Source organism: Lutra lutra, chromosome 2 (genome assembly GCF_902655055.1).
Source record: "Lutra lutra chromosome 2, mLutLut1.2, whole genome shotgun sequence".
In the NCBI taxonomy this organism is placed as follows: Eukaryota; Metazoa; Chordata; class Mammalia; order Carnivora; family Mustelidae; genus Lutra; species Lutra lutra.
The window spans coordinates 83,092,939-83,114,099 of record NC_062279.1 but is presented as its reverse complement, the minus strand read 5'-3'; the positions used below and the strand labels follow the sequence as shown (position 1 = coordinate 83,114,099).

Below are 21,161 nucleotides of genomic sequence, written 5' to 3'. Positions count from 1 at the left end.
AATTTATAATTTCTCTAATGCATTAAATTTAAATCTTTGAAAAATTGGTTCCTGTGTTGCTAACGTTAACCGCTGAATTGACACTACTTTGAAAATCCAAGTGGAATCCTATTTCAAAAGAAGAAGAGGAAGAAGAACGAGAAAGAGAAGGAGGAGAATGGGGGAGGAGGAATAGGAGGAGGAGGAGGGAGGGGGAGGACGAGGAGAAGAAAAGAAAACTGTGTTGCTTTGAAAATATTTAATTTTTCTAATTTATAGTGAAAAAAACATTTCCTCATTTCTTTCACTAATATGTTCACCACGAGGGGAAGTCCTCTTCTCCATGCCAAAGACTTAAAGATAGTAGAATCAATTATTTAGCTGTATTTTTTGTAAACACATACCTAGTTGAACAATGATGTGGGGGAAAGAAGAGTTATTAAACACTTCCTGCCACCAAACACCACGGGCCAGGGCCCTAAGGACAGTGACTCCAGTTCTCCCACAAAACCCCCTCTCCACTGTATGAGCAAGGCCAGAGTCACCTGTAAAATCCCCAAGGGAATATGAGGGGTCCGGGGTATGGTTTTGATGATTTCCCAGTCCTCTTACAACACAGCACTTTTGTGTGGTCTAGCATTCCATAAACTGCAGCAAACATGGTCATTTATTAAGAATTTCATACATCCTGGGATTGAGTCCCACATCGGGCTCTCTGCTAGGCGGGGAGCCTGCTTCCTCCTCTCTCTCTCTCTCTCTCTCTCTACTTGTGATCTCTCTCTGTCAAATAAATAAAATCTTTAAAAAAAAGAATTTCATACAATCAGGATTTTGGGGTGGGTCAGGATCTTTGAAATTATGATCTGTTTGGAACACTTTCATTTCTTTGGGTGAGGTAGCTGATACTTGGAGAAGTTAAACCACTTTTCCCTGAAGCATATGATTCATCCGTGGCAGAGCGAGGACTAGAAATAAAGTCTAGAATATCGGTTTAGAACTGAGACCCATAAATAATGTGTTCTAGGAAAATATACCTTATCACTGACATTGTTCAGAACTGTGGGCCCTTTATTATTGTTCTTAACTTACCTCCAAAGTACCCCAGTGTGGATGACCCCCAGGGTCCTATAATTGCTGTGCTACAGGTAAACAGTAAATGAATGATGTCCATGTAAGTTCCAATACAATACAGCCTGCAGGGCGCCTGCGTAGCTCAGCAGATTAAGCATCTGTCTTCTGTTCAGGTCAGGAACAAGCCCTGGTGTGCTGGAATCAAGCCCCCTGTTGGGCTGGAATCAAGCCCCCTGTTGGGCTCCCAGCTCAGTGGGGAGTCTGCTTCTCCCTCTTCCTCTGCTCCTCCCCCTGCTTGTGCTTACTCTGTCTCTGTATCTCTCTCAAATGAAAAGGTTAAAAAAAAAAATTAAAAAAAAAAATACAGCAGCCCAACTGCTGCTAATTAGTTGAGATTTAGGCCAGACGAACAGTAAAAATGAGATGGAAATGGAATTTGTGCATGAACCCTGCCTCTGTCATGCTCCAGGTCAGCTGCTGGCTTAGTAGTTACAAGAATATCCCAATCTGAAACTGAGAGACTAAATATTTGTTTTTTTACAAGCTCACTATATTATATATGCTAACACTATGCCAAGTGTGTCCTTGGAATAGAATAACTCAATGTCATTTTTTAAATTTGGCCTCCGTTGATTTATTTAATGTTTGTTATTTTGGATATAAAAGCAGAACTTAGCTAGTCAAATGATTTGGTCTGGCAGAATGCTCACATCTTTTAGCAAACATACTGTCCCCAACACGGATCCTCTCCAAAGTTTACAGAGTTCAGCTTCTGTCCCAATTGAAATGAGAGCCTACCTAAGAGCACACAGGGAGGGCTGATTGGCTAGTTCAGAGACAGAAGGAGAGATAAAAGACAGTGGTAGAACATCTGGGAAGGTCAATGATATCATCGTTCCAAAGTCAAACCTCAGTGCTTCACAGACGGTGCATTTTCACCATGAGTGGGTGCCCATTTTTAGGAAACAACTTTGGGTGAGTACCTCTATGGATGGTCAGGATCTTAGAAATGCCAAATAAGAACACTGCAATTTCTGAATTTCAAAAACATTCAAAATTTCCATCCTTCTTCTCTTGTCAAAAATCTCCTTTAAAATCAATTAGCGAGAGAATTTTGATCTCTCATCTTATTAGTTATTATGCTTTCTCAAGATCTCCTGTTTTTCTTCTCCCTTATTAAATCTTCAGAGGTGCTTTTAAAAAATTATCCTTAGAAGGCAATGAAGAAGACAAATCACAAACCGGTGTGAATAAAGCCAGCAAAGGAGGACTTATCTACGGAAACTACCTGCATGTAAGTGGTAGAGCTTAGCTTTCACAGTTAGGTGCTAAATTCTGCGAAGTGACATTTTCATGTTTTGGATGTTTTGTTTTGTTTTGTTTTTCTCAATCACCAAAAAGTTTTCTGGATGTAAAGACACAGATGTATGCTTTTCAACTTATGTTAGCACAATTCAGGTGACTCCTATACGAAAATTCACCTCTCTGACAGAGGTACTGTCCAAGCAGAGTGCGGAATCTTAAGCAGGAAAGCGTAAATGATAAGATAAAGTGGAGATATCTGGCCAACATTGCACAGCTTGCATAGATAGGACATGGTTTGTATATCTCAGCCTGGATCATTGCAAATGTATCCAAAAAGATGATGTTTTTTAAATCCCTTATTGGAAATTAGAAATGTTGAAGACACATGTTTTCTTGAAATCATTAGTAAATGCAAGAAGGATATTACAAATGTAGTATTTGGAGACCATAAATGTGGCCTGTTTGTCTTCTATATTTTTTAAGAAGTAAAATGTCTGCAGCCTTTGATGCTTTCATTGATGGGTTTCTAGGGATGAGCTGATAAAGAATGTTAAAATCTTCTTAGAATAGGCTCTTTGGGGATAAAAGAGTAGAAGATAAACAGTGAGCTAAGTAAGTTACCAAGCTTTTATCATACTCATTTCAAGAGATAAAAGGGTTATGATTTCTCGCTGAGTACAGTTGTATTTGTTACGTAGAATCCTACCCAATACAAGTTGTTCTGAAAAGAATAAAAATCATAAATTTAACTCATTCTTTGTGATTAAGACTCGTGAATTGGTTAAAAGATTGCTTCTGGAGAATTTGGGAATTTGGGGATTTTTTTTCGATATTGTATTCTACTTCTTATTAAAATTGATTAAAAATAAGATTTATAATTTCAAAATTAATTTTTCTTTTTTTTAAATTTTTCAGCTTTATTGAGATATAATGGATGTATAACATTGTGTAAACTTAAGGTATATAACATGTTAATTTGACACACTTATATATGGCAAAATGATTATCACCGTAACATTAGCTAACATCTGCATTGTATCACATAATTACCATTTCTTTTTGGTGGTGAAGACATTTAAGACCTACTCGCTTAGCAACTTTCAAGAATATAATAAAGTTTATTAACTATAATAACTGTGCTGTACACTAGATCCCTATAACTTGTCCAACCTATAACTGGAAGTTTATACATAATTAGTCTGTCTTTTTTTGTTTGTTTGTTTGTTTTGTTTAAAGTTGGAAAAGGTTTTGAATGCACAGGAACTTCAAAGTGAAATAAAAGGAAATAAAATCCATGATGAACATCTTTTTATCATAACTCATCAAGGTAAGTTGCACAAAAGATTGGATGGTAACTATTCCACATGCATTTCCCGATGATAATGAGGAAAGCATGCTGAAAGATCAAGGAATCACTTCCTTTAGAAACGCTTCAGAATATTTTGCTGCTGGGTAAATTCTCATGAGGTATCCCTCTAGAATTTATAACAGTCTTCTTTATGTTACTTCGCTGCTAATTGGATCAGGTAGAAGTTTAGCTCTTTCTTAAATCCAAGGGAACTTTCTATCTCTTGGAATTCACAAGGAATTTGCAAGATAAGATGGTACTGTTTTTCAGATTGGAACTTTAAATCAAAGGATGTGTGGGTGGCTCAGTTGGTTGAGCGACCAACTCTCAGACTCCTGATTTCAGCTTGGATCATGATCTCAGGGTTGTGGGAGGGAGCCCCACATCAGGCTACTTGCTGGGTGGAGAGTCTGCTGGAGATTCTCTCTCTACTCCTTTCTCTGCCCCACCCCCTCCCCAAAAATAAATAAACTATTTTCAAGAATTAGACATTCAAATTTATTGTGACTTTACATAATTATATATAGATCTAGTACTAAACAAAAATATAAAATTTGTCTAAAGTGTGCATTTATTCTCTCCAGACTTCTTACCTCTGGGCAGTGGTTTTCAATGTAGGATTCCATGATTTCAGGAGTTTGGAAAGTACCTGACTCATTGAAATTGTGTGCAGACTTTCATGAATTGTGTCTTAAAGAGGTCTGTGACCTCAGCATATTAAGATTTACTCTAAAATTGTTGGAGGCATAATAGTGTCCTCTGTCTGACCAGGTCCAACAATTCATACTAGTCAGTGCTCCATTTCTAGACATTTTTTCTTTCCCTACCTGTTCTTTGTGTCTTTTCCTCAACTGGTTGCTTGCTTCACTGACTGGTTAAAATGATCAGCTCCTTGGAGTAAAAAGATGAAGGTGGAAAATAATTGAGTTGATGTATTACCTCTCCTGTTTTCATGTTTACATTTTTATTGGTGATTTAGGCTAAGACAAAAATCAATAGAAGAGGAATCATGGCAGGGTAGCACATACTTGGAATCAGAAAATTGTTTAGAATCCTCTCTCTACCACTGTAAATTTATGTGGCCTTGATCAGATTTCTTGAGCAATAATTCTATTTCTCCATCTGTAAAATGGAGACAATTATTTTATCTTCTTATTCATAGAGTTTTGTGAAGATAAAATGAGCTAATGTGCATTGAGCACTTAGCACAAGATAAGCATACAACAAATGGGAACTATCATGATTTGATAAGGAGACTGTCGTCCCATCCTTCAGTTATGACACATGGTTAGTGGGTCATGGAACTAGTCACACAAAGTTAAACCTGAATAAAAAGATACAGAAACTGATTAATAAATATTTGATTTTCTCTTGGTCCATATATGAAAATTAGATTCCTGGAAGTCTTCTTAAATATAATTTAAAATTATGATCTGATTCCTCCACTTAGCCGTAGCCTTTACCCATACAATAGCACCAAATAGAACGCACCAGTTATCTCTAAGATTTTTGATATTCTATGCTTATATAATGACTACACTGGCTATTTAGTTCATTTATTCATAAAATGATCACCTGGGGCGCCTGGGTGGCTCAGTGGGTTAAAGCCTCTGCCTTTGACTCAGGTCATGAACCCAGGGTTCTGGGATTGAGCCCCGCATCGGGCTCTCTGCTCAGCAGGGAGCCTGCTTCCCCCTCTCTCTCTGCCTGCCTCTCTGCCTACTTGTGATCTCTTCTATCAAATAAATAAATAAAATTAAAAAAAAAATGATCACCCAATGTTTATCTTATGTAAGCACTGTGCTAGGTACTCAGGGAGATAGATAAATACAATGAAGTTTTAGGCTATTCAGAAGCTTGTCCTCTCCATAATATTCTAAGCGTCCAGAAAACAAAATTTTGTCATATTCTTCAGGTTAGTGATTATTAATATCTCAGTATAGAATGGAGATGAGTGTCACTTCTGCTTTCCCATAAACCTCTAGCTTCCACACAGGAAATTGGAATTAGATTATGTGCTATATCTTAAAAGACCTAGACAATTTATTTGTTGAAAGAAGTCAAAATAATAATAATGAATATGAAGCATATAGAAAACATGGCTGGCATAGTAAAACATTCAATGAAAAAAGACTATCATAACATTAACACTAATATTTGTTCATTGTATAAATATAAGATTATATTAGTATTTATTGTTTTAAAATTACATTTATTTCTTTTTGATGTGTTAACTCTGTCTTTTATATAATTATGGTAAAAAATGCTACCATAACTTTCAAGTTGACAATGATTTTTCTCATTGCAGCTTATGAACTCTGGTTTAAGCAAATCCTCTGGGAATTAGATTCTGTTCGAGAGATCTTTCAGAATGGCCATGTGAGTTCTCATGTCACAATGTTGGATTTATACATTTTTTTTGAGAATGTAGAATACTGTTAATTAGAAAAACTTATGACTAAATGATGGAATTATTACTTAATGGAAACATTTTAAAAACCCTTCTGAGTGGACAAGTGTGTAGTCATACTTTCCCAGTGCCTGTTACCCTAGAGCTACACATTGCTTTAAGATTCAAATTTCAGTTTCAGTCCTCTTGTTTAGAACTCGATTTTTTTTTTGCCCTTAAAGAAAGTTGTTATATATGATGGTAGATTGCCAAGATAGCTAATATAGATCCTTTAAATAATAGGGACCAGAATTGTATTTCTTATGTGTGTGTGTGTGTGTGTGTGTGTGTGTGTGTTTTCTTTCAAGATGTTATTTCTAATAAATACTTGCTATGGGGAGATAGGAACAATGATGAGGCAAGTGAAACAAAAAGAAGAAGAAGAGAGTGGTAGAAGAAAGAAAAAGAGGACACCTGAGTGGCACAGTCAGATAAGGGTCTGCTTTCTGCTCAGGTCATGATCCCAGGGTCTTGGGATGGAGCGCTCTCCCCACTTATGTTAATGGCCACTTTGAGGCTCTCAGTAAAAAGCAGATTTATCTAGGTGTTGCTTAATCTTCACCCAGAAGTTGCCTATGTTTCCTCGACCTTTATTCCTCAAAGCCAACTAAGGGAGAGATTTACTTTGACATCAGTGGCTACTGTGTTCCGAAATTGGCCTCTCATTTGCTTCCATATAATTTTCTCTTTTTAAAGAAATAGAAATGACTCCTCTTTTGCAGACAGTCTTCACACACAACTCAAAGTGGCTATTAATTCAATATATGTTTATGGCAATTTTTAATTCCCACGTTCCTCTTTAAAATAGAGAAAGTTCAGGGCGCCTGGGTGGCTCAGTGGGTTAAGCCTCTGCCTTTGGCTCAGGTCGTGATCTCAGGTTCCTGGGATCTAGCCTCACATCAGGCTCTCTGCTCAGCAGGGAGCCTGCTTCCTCCTCTCTGTCTCTGTCTGCCTCTCTGCATACTTGAGATCTCTATCTGTCAAATAGATAAATAAAATAAATAGAGAAAGTCCATAGAGGTACACTGTTGTTGATAGTCTATTGTATCTCCCAGATAACAGGATTGATTACTTGATGTTTCATTTCTTAACCATCAGGTCAGGGATGAAAGGAACATGCTGAAGGTTGTTACTCGGATGCACCGGGTGGCAGTGATCCTGAAACTACTAGTACAGCAGTTTTCCGTCCTGGAAACCATGACGCCCTTGGACTTCAATGACTTCAGGTGTGGACTGGTGGCTTTGTAAGAAGGGTGATGGACATTAAGGAGGGCACATGTTGTGATGTGCACTGGGTGTTACACTGAACACTACATCAAAAACTAATGACATTCTAGGGGTGCCTGGGTGGCTCAGTGGGTTAAGCCTCTGCCTTCGGCTCAGATCATGATCTCAGGGTCCTGGGATGGAGCCCTGCATGGGGCTCTCTGCTCAGCAGGGATCCTGCTTCCCCCCCTCTCTCTGCCTGCCTCTCTGCCTACTTATGATTTCTCTCTCTGTCAAATAAATAAATAAAATCTTTAGAAAAAGAACAGAAACTAATGACATTCTATATAGAGACTAACTGAACATAATAAAAAAAAAGTTGTTAACTTAAAAAAAAGGGGGGGGCAGTGGCATTTACCCTTTCATTCCTATGGGGTAAAAGAGGAACATGTGTTTTGTGTAAAAAGCCTGTCCCACTGACACTGTGCCACTACAAACATGAAGGAGTCTTAATCACAAAGCATTTGAGAAGTTAATAAAAATATTCCTTCACTCACTTTTACATATGAACATAATATGATCAATTAATTTCAATTCATTGTTGTGTGCCCTGTTTTTATCTAAAAAGGATTTTACACTTGATCTTACCCAAAGGTTGAAAAGCCATTAAAAAGAATTTTAGATAACTTATCAAAATGGCAATATCACTGACACAACACATATAACTAAATTTTTTAAAAATTTCAAACTAAAAATAAAAGAGAAACAAGAGTTGACAGGAAACCTGTCAGCAAAAGTGTCAGTTTAAGTTATGGATTGAACTATAAATGTTAGCACTGCATTTCCAGGTAGCCAAAGCTATATATATATGTATTTTTTTAAGTTTTTTTGTACCAAAATCATAAAGAGCTTTTCTTAAGAACATTGGGTGCATTTAATCATGTAATAGGCAGTGTCTCAAACATGTGTGATAGTCAAGTAGAATGTAGTAAAATTCCTTCATGGTGGTTTTAAAAAATTGAAGTCTTAAAACCAACTAGATGAAGGAAACATAGAAGGATATAAGAGTTTGGGTGACTGTGGGGTGGAAGTAATAACATTTTTTGATTGCTTATTTTGTGTCAGGCAATATCTCATTTGTTTTACTGATAATATCTCATTGTGTTCATAATGATGCTAGATAGTGAGATCAATGATGATATCCAAGAATATAAATTTTAGGAGGGGTTGAATCTGTAAAGAATCTTTTAGTACTATAGAATAGGAAATATTGCACAATGTCCATGTATCTTTATCTCAGGAAAAAATTAGTACACAAACACATAAACACATATGTGTCTATATGTGTATGTGTGTTTATGTATATACATGTGCACATGCATATATGACATTTCCCACACTGTGTACACACTCCATCGTTAAATTGATTAATTGACAACAACAGTGATGTATAGGGGGCTTGATTTTCTTTATTCAGGAAGATCGAATCACAGGTCCAACTCTAGGCAGTGGTGTCCCTGTTCTTGGTGATATCTAAGAGAATAAAACTGAGGACCTCTCAAGAGAAGAAAGCATAATAGTGATTTACAATGTTAACCCTCCTCTTCTTTTTCTTCTCTTGCCTTCCTCCATTTATCCAGAGAGTACTTATCTCCAGCATCAGGCTTCCAGAGTTTGCAATTCCGACTCTTGGAAAACAAGATAGGTGTCCTTCAGAGTTTGAGGGTCCCTTACAACCGAAGACATTATCGTGATAACTTCAAAGGAGAAGATAATGAACTGCTACTTAAGTCGGAGCAAGAGAAAACACTACTGCAGCTAGTGGAGGTACATATCCAAATACTATTTTTGAAGTCTTACTCCCATGTCTTGTTAATTTAGTTTCTGTTAGATCAAAATTTTAAAACTCAAGTGTTTTGTCACATTCATTGTAAATAAAAGCAAAAGAACTTATAAAAATACTTAAACTCAACTAATTAAACCATTTAAACTATAAAGAACTCTCCCGAGAGTTTCAGAAATATTTATATACTCAGTTGTGTTAATATTTAATAACCTCATCTTATAAAAAATAATTCTTTTAAACAAGCCTACTAAACCACATTTAATTAGTTGATTTTTAAGCTGTGTGTAGTTATTAAATGAGGTTTACTTCTTTAAAATATGCCATTATTGAACAGTTCTACACATTGTGTATCTTTCTCAATTAACTTAAATTACTAAGAGTATAGTCTTCAGAATTTGTTCTCTTCATAACTTAATTCCCTATGGGTCTATAAAAGGTCTTAAAGGATTACTGTTTCTTCATAAGTAAATTATTATTTTTTTTAAGATTTTATTTATTTATTTGTCATAGAGAGAGAAGCGAGAGTGAGCACAGGCAGACAGAGTGGCAGGCAGAGGCAGAGGGAGAAGCAGGCTCCCTGCCAAGCAAGGAGCCCGATGTGGGACTCGATCCCAGGACGCTGGGATCATGACCTGAGCCGAAGGCAGCTGCTTAACCAACTGAGCCACCCAGGCGTCCCTTCATAAGTAAATTATTAAATAAAGATTATATGGTCCTAATTTCCTAAACAAGAGATTTTTTTTTTTTTTTAACCTTTGCAAATTAACATTTTCTTTTAGGGACTTCTACTCTGCACACTAATCCCCTCAGTATTGTAAATGTGGATTTAGGTTAATATGTTGTATCTAATGCCGAAAACAACTCATAAAGACTGAGGAAGAAAGAATCACAAAGCTAATTTCAAAATGAAAAATAGGTTAAATGAGAATCCACAGAGATGCATTAATTTTGTTTCATTTTTACATTAAAGAAATCTTGTATATGTTCACTCTCCTGAAGTTAAAGTACATTTTAAAAAAAAGTCTTATGGACTCTTAAAATAATCAAGTTGTTAATTGACTTCAAAGTTGCTAAGTATACCATGCACCTACATCCTTCAGCTCCTAAGCCATAAGGTATTTTGAGAATAAACCAGAAGACTTCATCCAAACAACATTTAGATAGGTTCATAGATTTATAGAACAAAGTTAGGATTTCTGTAATAATCTATTTCTTAACAAATAAAGAGTAAATACTTACTGATATGATTGCTTTAAAGATTAAGAAGTGAAATATAATAAATTGCTGTTCTTTAAATGAAATAGAAGAGAAAGATAATATTTATATACAAAAAACACGTGACATATGTTTCTCAAAATTAAGAAAATATCCTGTTTCAAGTTCATAGATGTTAGGCACAATGTATTTTACATATTTTAAATTTTATAATTTATTTACTTAAAAAATACTTCAGGCATGGCTGGAAAGAACACCAGGTTTAGAGCTACATGGATTTAATTTCTGGAGAAAGTTTGAAAACAACATTGTGAAGGGCCTGGAGGAAGAATTCACAAGAATTCAGGTATTTATGATGCCATAACTAAATATAAGTTTATTATAGATGAAATATCGAAAATTTAACAAATCTCCAATTTTCTCTTAAACTTCCATTTTCCTTATATTATTTTCCTTTCATAAATGTATCTGTAAGAAATAAATTACATAATAAATTTTATTTTATTTATATATCATAAAAACTAAATTAAGAACTTCATTATAGATAAGATTTTGTTTTTGATAAATATATCAGATTAATAAACCTCTTAACTTGTATTGAAAATTTCATATTGTGACCAATTCTAGACAGAAGTAGGCTCACAAAAGACCAGTCAACCAAATATATTTAACCATATAATTTTCCCAGGACTCATACATATTTGCAGGGCCCTTCCTACTGGCTCTCAGTTTGAATTTCTTTCATCTTAAGAATGTTATTGTTGATTATTCATTTCTCATCTTCTCTTCATGACTACATTTCTTGAAAGAATTGTTCCAATTCTATATCTGGAGAGGCTGCATCAGGTAGTACTTAAAGCTGGAACTTTTAAGTCAGTCACACTGCATGGATTCAAGTCCCAGCTTCACACTTTAATGACTGACATGGAACTTCTTCTGTTACTTAAACTCTCTTCGCTTCACTTTCACCAATGGTAAAATAGAAAGTAAGAGTATCTTCCTTGTAGGACTATTATGAGCATTAAATTAGGTGAATATCTGTAGGGTATTTAGAACATGGTTAGTATAGGTATTTCTTTATCATCTAATCCTCAACCCAATCCAGTCTGTCTTCTTGTCCCCTCATTCACCAATGGCCTCTAGGTATATAAATCCGATGGCCATTTTCATTTTACTTCATCTCCTGGTGGCATTCAATAATGACTAATTATTCTTTCTTGGATATTTTCTTTCCCCTTGGTTTGGCATGACATTGCCTTCCTTTAATTCTCTGGCCCTTATTGTCTTGATTTGTCCCCTTTACTGGCTCAATTTTCTTCTCCGACTGATAAATGGTGGGATTTCCCAATGCATTGGCTTAGACACTTTTTATTCTCTCTCTGTACTCTCACCACATGGACTCATTCATACCCACTGTTTTAATATCTGCTTCTAAACCATAACTCTCAAACATTCATCTCCAGCATAGATAGCTCTTTAAATTTCAAATAACATATTTCACACCCTACTTTATAATTTCCTCCTGGTCCTCTCAAAAACATAACCATAAAACCACACTTAAAAAATTCCCTCCTCCTTCCATGCTCCTATCAACTCAGTCTTCTACATATTGAAGAAATTTTTCCCTTACAAACCACCTAATTTGTCAAGTCTGCAATGTATAATTGATCGTTGGTACCTCCCTCTTCCTCAATCACTTCTTCAACTTATCACCAAATCCTACCAATTTTACCTTCTGGATAGCTCTCAGGTACCTCCATTTTATCTATCACTCTTAATCAAATACAAACTGCTCTTGTTTTTCACCTGGTCTCGTAATTTCTCTAAACTATCCTTTACTTCTCTCCAGTATGACTCCATTCCAATTTATTTTGCATACCACAGTTTGAGCAGTCTTCTCAAAGTGCAGATCTGATCACATTCTGCTTTTGCATGAAACGTGTTTATTCCTCCTTATTGTTTTTTTTTAACAGTAGGTATTTTATTTTTAAATTTTTTTAATTTTTAAAAATTATTATTAACATATAATGTATTATTTGTTTCAGGGGTACAGGTGTGCGAATCATCATGCTTACTCATTTCACAGCATTTCCTTCTTATTGTTTTTAAAATAAAGATAGAAACCTTTAACATAGCCTTTCTTCAAAGTGATTCATGATCTCATGTGGCCCAACCATATTGAATTTTTTTAAGATGAATTTAGTTCTTTAATTTATCACCACAGAATCTTTTTCATGTTATTCTCTGGGCTTGAAATATTCTTCCCCAGGTAACTCGTTCCATTCTTCAAGTTCAAGGAGAACTTCTTCAGAAAGATCTCCCCCTGGGGCACCTAGGTTGTGCAGTCTGTTGAGAATCCAACTCTCGATTTTGGCTCAGGCTGTGGTCTCAGAGTCCTGGGATCAGGCTTTTTGCTCAGCAGGCAGTCTGCTTGAGATTCTTTCTCTCTCCCCCCTCCCTGCCCCTCTCCTTGCACTCTCTCTCTCTCTTTCTTTCTCTTAAATAAATATATCTTTACAAAAAAGATCTCCCTTGACCTCTTGACTACTGTAAGTTATCATGGCATTATATGGCTCCTGCTTTGTACTGTCCACACTTGCAGTGTAATGACTAGGTGATTATTTATTCAATGTCTTATTCCCACCAGATGATGTACTGCATGAGATCAGAGAACTCAATTTTTGCTCACGATTTTATCTCTATTACCTTAGCATGACATTTACTAAATAAATGAGTAATTAATTGATAATAATGTGCTTACAAGTTCTCACCACATGAGTGATTGTTCAAACTAAAAATAATTGACTTAACTGATTTTTGCTTCAGCTGAATTGAGTTGTAAGTAAAACATATGTAGTAGGCAGAACTCTAAGAATTTCCTTAAATGAATCAATAGATAGCAAATGAAAAAAATATCTGAGGATGGAAAAAGTCTAAAAAATCATACTTACAATATATAATACTGAATATAGAACTTTAATTAGATAGTTTTTTTGACTAGAAAGTCTTATTTTCTCCTAAGTGGAATTACTTTACTTTCTGTTTTAAAAAATAGCTGTCTAAAATTAGAACATTTCAGCCACTTGTCGTTATCTGCAGTTTTGTCCATCTGGGTCCATTTCTCATGATATTTATGAAAATAATATTCGAGATTAACAAGTCATATAAATGAGTAGAAGGATAGAACCAGTATGTGTGAGGAAAACCCATCTCATAAGCTACAGGTTTCAAATTGTATTAGATGATGTGGTAAATATTCCAAGTGCACCCTTTCTGCTCCTGGTGAGTCTATTTCTCAGAAGACATGTTTTCCAAAATAAGAATCTATGAAATGAGAATCCTCCTTTGGAGGATATTAATGTGATATCTTCCTCCAAGGCTAAGGAAGAGTCAGAAGAAAAAGAGGAACAAATGGCTGAGTTTCAGAAACAAAAAGAGGTGTTACTCTCCTTATTTGATGAGAAACGTCATGAGCATCTCTATAGTAAGGGTGAGTATTTTATTCTAAGGGTCCTTTCCCCAGGATGTATGACTATGAGATCAAAATATCAAATCTTACATGCCCATGAAATAAAATGAAAATTTACATTACACTCATAGAATCAAGAACTGGTTTAATTTTATCTGTTATAAACTTAAGTGGTAAGTTTACATGCCCAATCTATCTCAAAGATGTTGTAGTCAGAAGATTTCATAATATGTGTCAGACATGCAGGATACCAGGAGAAATCAGATATGATTTTGCAATTTAGTTCACAATGTAATAGGCATGGAAATGAAGAAAAGCAGTGTAATTGTAAACAGTACAGTAGTGGAGAGCAGAGGAATAAGTATTATGAGGGCAAGGGTGGCTTTGCAGAGGAAATCAGTTTCCCAAGCAGACCAGAGAGAGCACATATTTAGACTTTCTAGCATAATTAATATAAGGCTATTATTTTCTGAAGTTCATTGACCAGTGTCATCAATACCTTCATATTTAACTCTTCTTTTATATGGTTGAAATTTTTGTGTTCATTTGTATTTGGAACTTTTATTACAAAGCATTTATAAATCTTCTGCAAATGAGCAGAGGTAAAAATGATTTTTTTAACATAGGTACAAGGCATAACGGTATATGAAATTAATATGAAATGCTACAAACTTTAAGGTTGTTAGTCTCAGTTTTCTATACAACTTCTGTGAAGAATAGCAAAATCTTATTTTTCTGCAGATAGAGCAAAGCCTTTTAGTAGAACACACACATGAGATTTTATATAATGGTTGTACTCCTTGAAGCCAAGTGATTCTAAGTAATTAAGTAATTTTAAGGGAATTAGAAAAAACACATTTTAGCATAGAAGTCAAGTATTTTCTATATCAAGTTCTCCTAGCATGATACTTAAAGATTTTGTAAATTTTAAATGCATATTTTTTATTATAAATGCATATGTATTATATAAATAAAGTGTGTATATACAATGTATGTATATATATATTATATATATTTGAAGTTTATATATATATATGCATATATAGATATACATATTACTTTGTTTTTTGAATCTAAGGAATAAAAAATTTAAACCTACACATTGTTTTCTAAAAACACATAAAACTTAATTATTTAAGGTGATGATGCCAAATTAATATGACTTCCCTAAATTCCTCATTAAATTGAAACTCACTATGTATCCTGTAGGTGAAAGACGACTGTCATACAGAGCACTTCAGGGGGCCTTGATGATCTATTTTTACAGGTAAAAGCAAAATAGAAGAGTAGAACAGAAGTTGAGGAGTGGGTACAGATAATGTATCAGGTATAAAGCTTATAAACTGCAATCATAGTTTTAAAAAGTCATTAAGTTTTGGAGGGAAGCTTAGAAAATAATTGTGAAGATTCATTAGTTTTTGTCTTTTAGATAGTAGGAGTATAACTTTATCCCTATAGTGGATAGAAATATACATATATACACCCACTAATTAATTAAATATCTTTTTTATTAAATTCTACAGTATATTATATGACATTAAGTGTCCTAAACTGCCAAAGTTTAATCAACCTCAGAAACTGTCACAAAATATCTTCCATCGTTAAACGATGTTGTAGTTATTTTTGTTTTATGAAATTTAAAAAGGTGGATAAAGTGGAAACAACTTTATAAATTGTTATCTTCTTTATTTTGCAACTTCAAGTAAAATTGTCCTCACTGTCTAAAGTGCATGAGGTGTTCCTTAAATGTCCATTTACTTGCATTCCATGTATATGAAGGCCTCATCTTCATGTTGCATAAATTAAATGTGTCAGAACAATGGAGAACACACTAGCAAACATTAAAAACAAAACCTCTGTTTATTGGACCTCTTGTATTTATTTGAGTTTTTAATCTTCCCAAATTCCGGGGCGCCTGGGTGGCTCAGTCAGTTAAGCATCTGCCTTTGGTTCAGCTATGATTTCAGGGTCCTGGGACCGAGCTCTGAGTCAGGCTCCCTCCTCAGCAGGGAGTCTGCTCCTCCCTCTACCCCTCCCTGTGGCTCGTGTCCTCTCTCTCTCAAATAAATAAAATCTTTAAAAAAACTTCTCAAATTCATTTCTTCAGAAACATCAACAAAACATTTTTGACTCTTTTGCTAAAATCCTGCTCAGTTATGCCTCTCAAGTTTATGTATCTGAAGCAGAAAATGTACTGAGAGTTTTGAATAAATGGATGAAGAAAGGAAAAAAAAATATGTATTAGAGGAAATTAAAAGCAATTTTTGTTTTTCCTAGAAGAAGCTGGTGAATCTGAGGTAGAATATATATCTACTTTTTTTTTTTTAAGATGTACTTTTATTTGAGAGACAGAGCGAGAGAGCATGCACAAGTTGAGGGGAGGGGCACAGGGAGAGGGAGAATATCAAGCAGACTCTGTGCTCAGCTTGGAGCCAGATGCAAGGTTGATCTCAGGACTCTGAGATCATGACCTGAGCTAAAACCAAGAATTGGATTCCTAACCAACTGAGCCCCCCAGGCGCCCCTATGTCTACCTTTTAATGAGAATCCATCTTGGGTGTGATTCTGCCTGGTCACTTCACATATATTACATGGAATATTCTAGACCCTTTAAACAAATGCTATAAGTTGAGTAATAGTATCCTCATTTTTGAAATGAAGAAACTAAGTTTGAGAATAATTCAGGGCTGCTATAGCTCTCAAGAGGCAAAGTTGACATTTGTTTCCAGAGCCAACAGATTATAAAACTTACAGCCTCTGAACACATTGGGTTTGCTTCAGTAGATTTCTTTTCATTATTATTTCTTCTTTAGGGAAGAGCCTAGATTCCAGGTGCCTTTTCAGCTGCTGACTTCTCTCATGGACATAGACACACTCATGACTAAGTGGAGATGTAAGTCTCCCCACCCCTTCCAGCACTACCACCTCAACCCCAATAATCCTTCCCTCCCATCCTGTTCCTTTATTCCTTTTCTTCATCTGTCTGCTCTCCTTCCCACTATCTTTTCTTTCCCCCTTTGTGGGTGAATGAGTTTGTTTTTTTGTGTTCTGTTTTTTTAAAATCAACCCAACATTTATTCTCTCCCAGGGCCATTTACCCATTATACACAAGAAGCATAGTGCCTAGCGCCCAGACTCTCTGTGGGGGCCCATGAAAATGTTTTATTTAATAATCAGAAGAAAAAATTAAATTTAGGTTAAGTGGAATGTCTTCATATATAATCATAACTGATTCATCTTTATGCCAATGCAATTTTAAAATATGATTCATATATATATATGTGTGTGTGTGTGTGTGTGTGTGTGTGTGTGTGTGTATGTACACATATATATGTATTTTTTTTTTTTTTAAATGGAGGAAGGGACACATGAACGCAAAGGCAGTGAGGGCTTGTGAAAGTCATAATATTGCCGTTCTCTTCCCCTGTTGTGTCCACAGGCTGGTCCATCATTATGTTGGATGGAGTCACATGCATATAGCCTGAACCAAGTCGGGTGCCAGGCAACCTACTGGTCTCATCTGGCTCTCCCATGCAAACCTTCCATATGGCTAAGTGATAAGGGCTGAAGCTTTTCTCAGAAGTAATAATCATTACCAACCCCTTGTTTTTAGAAAATTGTAGAACTAATGGCAGAAAAATATCCATGGAGTTAATCTGTGTGTTTGCCTAGATAACCATGTGTGCATGGTCCACAGAATGCTGGGCAGCAAAGCTGGCACTGGTGGGTCCTCTGGCTATCAGTACCTGCGCTCAACAGTGAGGTAAGATGGGGGAAATTCACCTGTTTTTCTTGCTAGAATCTCTGATTTTTGGTTTCTCTACCTACATTATCTAGGAAATGTGATTTATACTTGCTTCCATCTGAACTCCTGACAACACATTTATACTGGTTAGATTAAGGTATTCCTATTAGAGAGGTCATTTTAAAAATCTTTAATTTTGGAACTTCATAATTCTGATCCTGAGATGAAAAGGGGCATGGTAACTGTGGTCGCACGACTTGTGAGGATATGAGAGAGTTCATCCAGGGAGGAACATTTTCAAAAGTTCAGACTAGATTCAAACAGTTATCATTCATTCCACTAAAGTCCTCTTGCCTGGTGGATGACACAGCTGAAAAATAATTTCTTGCTTTCTGGTATGACTCTACTTTATAAAAACTACTCCCATCTACTCCAGGGAGTTCCCAGAGGGTGTTTTCAAGGAAACGGGTTGAGTTTTATTTAGCACTTAAAACACACTAGAGAGATTTATGGGACATTTATATTGTTAATTTATTTACTGTTCCCAACATTATAGATGGAGATAGAGATAGTTGCATACATATGGAAACCAGGAAACTTACATGGCCCCTCGGAAAGGGAGAATCAGCTCAAGAACAAATTAGATATTCACACTTAGTCTCCAAAATTCATGTTGCACATGGTTTTCATTCCTAATGTTACTACAAGATTGACAGTTATAAGACATGCAGGTTCAATTTTTCATCCTTTTTATACATTTTCATTTTCCCTAGGGACAAACTCAAGACTAAACAACTTATAAAATTCATTGGTTTGAATTTTCACGATCATCACCTATTTTCTCTTTCCCTGGGTATAAATTCTGTAAGCATGAAATAGTCAATGATTGTACCACATGGACCTATACATCAGTGGATGGTGGGAATAATGAACACTTGCAACATTTCTAGTGTTCCATTGTCTCATGAAGTCTTCACAAAGGCCTGGTCAGAGGAAGGGGTTGTAGTTTTTATTTTACAGAGTCTGGAACCAAGACACTGAGATTTAGACAACTTGTTCAAGGTCACATGGGTTCGCAAGTCACAGAGCAGAATTTGAGCTCTCATTTGATCTCAAAGGCAAATGCTCTTTCTCTATAAAACTGCAACAGTTAAAACAGTTGACTAACACACACAAGCGCGATTGTGAATGTTAAAACCACATTTGTAGATATTTACTAAGAATCTAAATTGGCATTTCAATTTATTAATCCATTCATGTCAGTTACTTGACAGCTACTTTTCAGGTGGGAAATATTTTCTAAGGAACAACTAGGAATTTTGTATGCTTAAATGTTTTTGAAATTTGCATATCATCCTTTCAAAGTCAGAAACAAGAAAATACCCTTATCTTCATGAAGGTAGCATGACAATCATAAGACTCTGGGTTTTAATCTGAACCAGCCTGGTCAGGATCAATGAAACACATAATACTGTTTTATGGGCATGAACTTTGGATGTGGAATGAAAAGGAAGTGATCTTAATGGTAATATTCCTTAACTCCTTAATATTACATATATAATATGCACAAAATATAATACATAATGTATAATGAAGCATAATATTAAATACTAAATCATTATCTGAGAAATTTTAAATATTTCATGTCAATAAATCTGCACCATCTGTATATTTGTGTTTTTCCAGTGACAGGTACAAGGTATTTGTAGATTTATTTAATCTTTCAACATATCTGGTTCCCCGACACTGGATACCGAAGATGAACCCAAGTATTCATAAGTTCCTTTACACGGCTGAATACTGTGACAGCTCTTACTTCAGCAGTGATGAATCGGATTAAAATAATCTGCAAAAATTTATGAAGACATCGATTTCTCAGCCTGTCTTTTTAAAAATTTTCTATGAATTTTCATGATACACAAAGAGTCCTACTGTAGTATATGTATATATATAGGTAAGCACTGTGGTGCTCTGACTTAATCCTGTAAATAATTTTATTAACTCATTTTTATGATAATATAAGACTAAACATTATGATAAGAAGTGAATTCAATTGAACAGTAACATTGTACATAGAAGATTTTCCTATTGAAACTCAGTGTCCCTTGATACCTTAGTATAACCACTTAACACAATCATTATCTCATTTCATAATTTAATGGGCTTGTAAACTTCAGCTGTTTCAAGTATTTTATGGAGTAAAATGTGTCATTGTGTACAAAGACTTACAAAAAAATTAAGAAATAATAAAAATAAGTCTCTTTTCCATATATTGTTTTGGAAACATTGCTTGTATTTATTGGGTCTCTTGATGACCAAGGGCAGAAATCTACCTGAAGTCTGCCTAGAAGGGACTTGCTGGACAATTCCACTAGCTCGAACAACTGGGAGCAGCCTGGGGATGGAGCCAGTTCCTGGAATACTATATTCCTGGAACACTTGGAGGAGACTTTGTATCTCATCTCTTCTTTTCTCTAGGGGTTGGCTTTATTCTTCCTTGCTATAGACCAGCTCCTTCCTCAAACAAGGTCCCAGCTCCCAGCACCTCTGGACCAGAAAGTCAAAGGTGCTCTTTCCAGCCCTGGGAAGCAGTAAGTGCAGGATTGAAGTTGGGAAAGAGTGATAGTTCCTTCAATTGAAGAATGTTGTTTCCAGAAGAGAGAAGAGAAAACACACTAAATAGTGATTTAGTTCATTTCTAGTAACAAGTACAAGATTAAGCGTTTAGATCAGACAGAAACTTTATTCTTTTTCTAGATTGGCCTGGATATTGGCAATACTTAGCTGAATTTCTTTTACAAAGGAAGTGCAAAATTTTATCAAAGGAATCCAAATGTATATCAACCTTGACCTAGGGTGATTATAAGCAAGCAGTAAATTCTTGATGGAATTGAACTATTCTTTGGTCTCAATTATAAGTTTTTTCTTATGAGGATCATGTCATCTAGTTTGTCTCTAGATAAACAATTTCATATAATTGCTTTTACCTATAATGCCCTGTGCGTGTGCGTGATTGTGTGTGTGTGTGCATGTGCACATGTACAGAGTGCCTGAGAGTGGCTAAGCTGAAAAATACAGAGACAAGTAACATGGTGGCTAAAGACAATGGCTTTGAAATCAGTGAGCATGGAAACAAATTCTGGCACTGCCATTTACTAACTATCCATTCTGGTACAAATTCCAGTTTAAGCCCCAGGATCTATCTATATGATGGGGATAAAAATATTTATCTCAAAGGGCATTTGGATGGCTCAGTTGGTTAAATGTCTGACTTTGGCTCAGGTCATGATCTCAGGGTCCTGGGATGGAGCCCCATGTCCAGCTCCCTGCTCAGCGGTGAGTCTGCTTGTCCTTTTCCTTCTGCTTCTGCCCCGTCCCCAGCTTGTGCTTCTCTCTGTCTCTCTCTCTCTCAAATAAATAAATAAAATCTTTAAAGAAAATACTTACCTCAATCTTTACTTGTCTCATGAAGTAGTAAAAAATATATGCTAATAGATGCTCTGTCACCAAGATGTCTTGGAATCTTAG

The 21,161-nt window shown here is 35.5% G+C and overlaps 1 protein-coding gene across 1 annotated transcript; it reads left to right on the top strand.

The window, feature by feature from the left end:
- The first annotated feature begins 1,888 nt into the window (after window positions 1–1,888).
- On the top strand, window positions 1,889–19,903 carry TDO2 (tryptophan 2,3-dioxygenase). Its single transcript, XM_047717821.1, has 12 exons — window positions 1,889–2,025; window positions 2,239–2,344; window positions 3,592–3,682; window positions 6,012–6,082; window positions 7,251–7,378; window positions 8,999–9,185; window positions 10,658–10,765; window positions 13,798–13,909; window positions 15,098–15,155; window positions 16,702–16,781; window positions 17,561–17,651; window positions 19,320–19,903. The coding sequence occupies exons 1-12, from the start codon at window positions 1,934–1,936 to the stop codon at window positions 19,471–19,473; spliced, it is 1,278 nt and encodes a 425-aa protein (XP_047573777.1). The 5' UTR covers window positions 1,889–1,933; the 3' UTR covers window positions 19,474–19,903.
- Window positions 19,904–21,161: the final 1,258 nt, after the last annotated feature.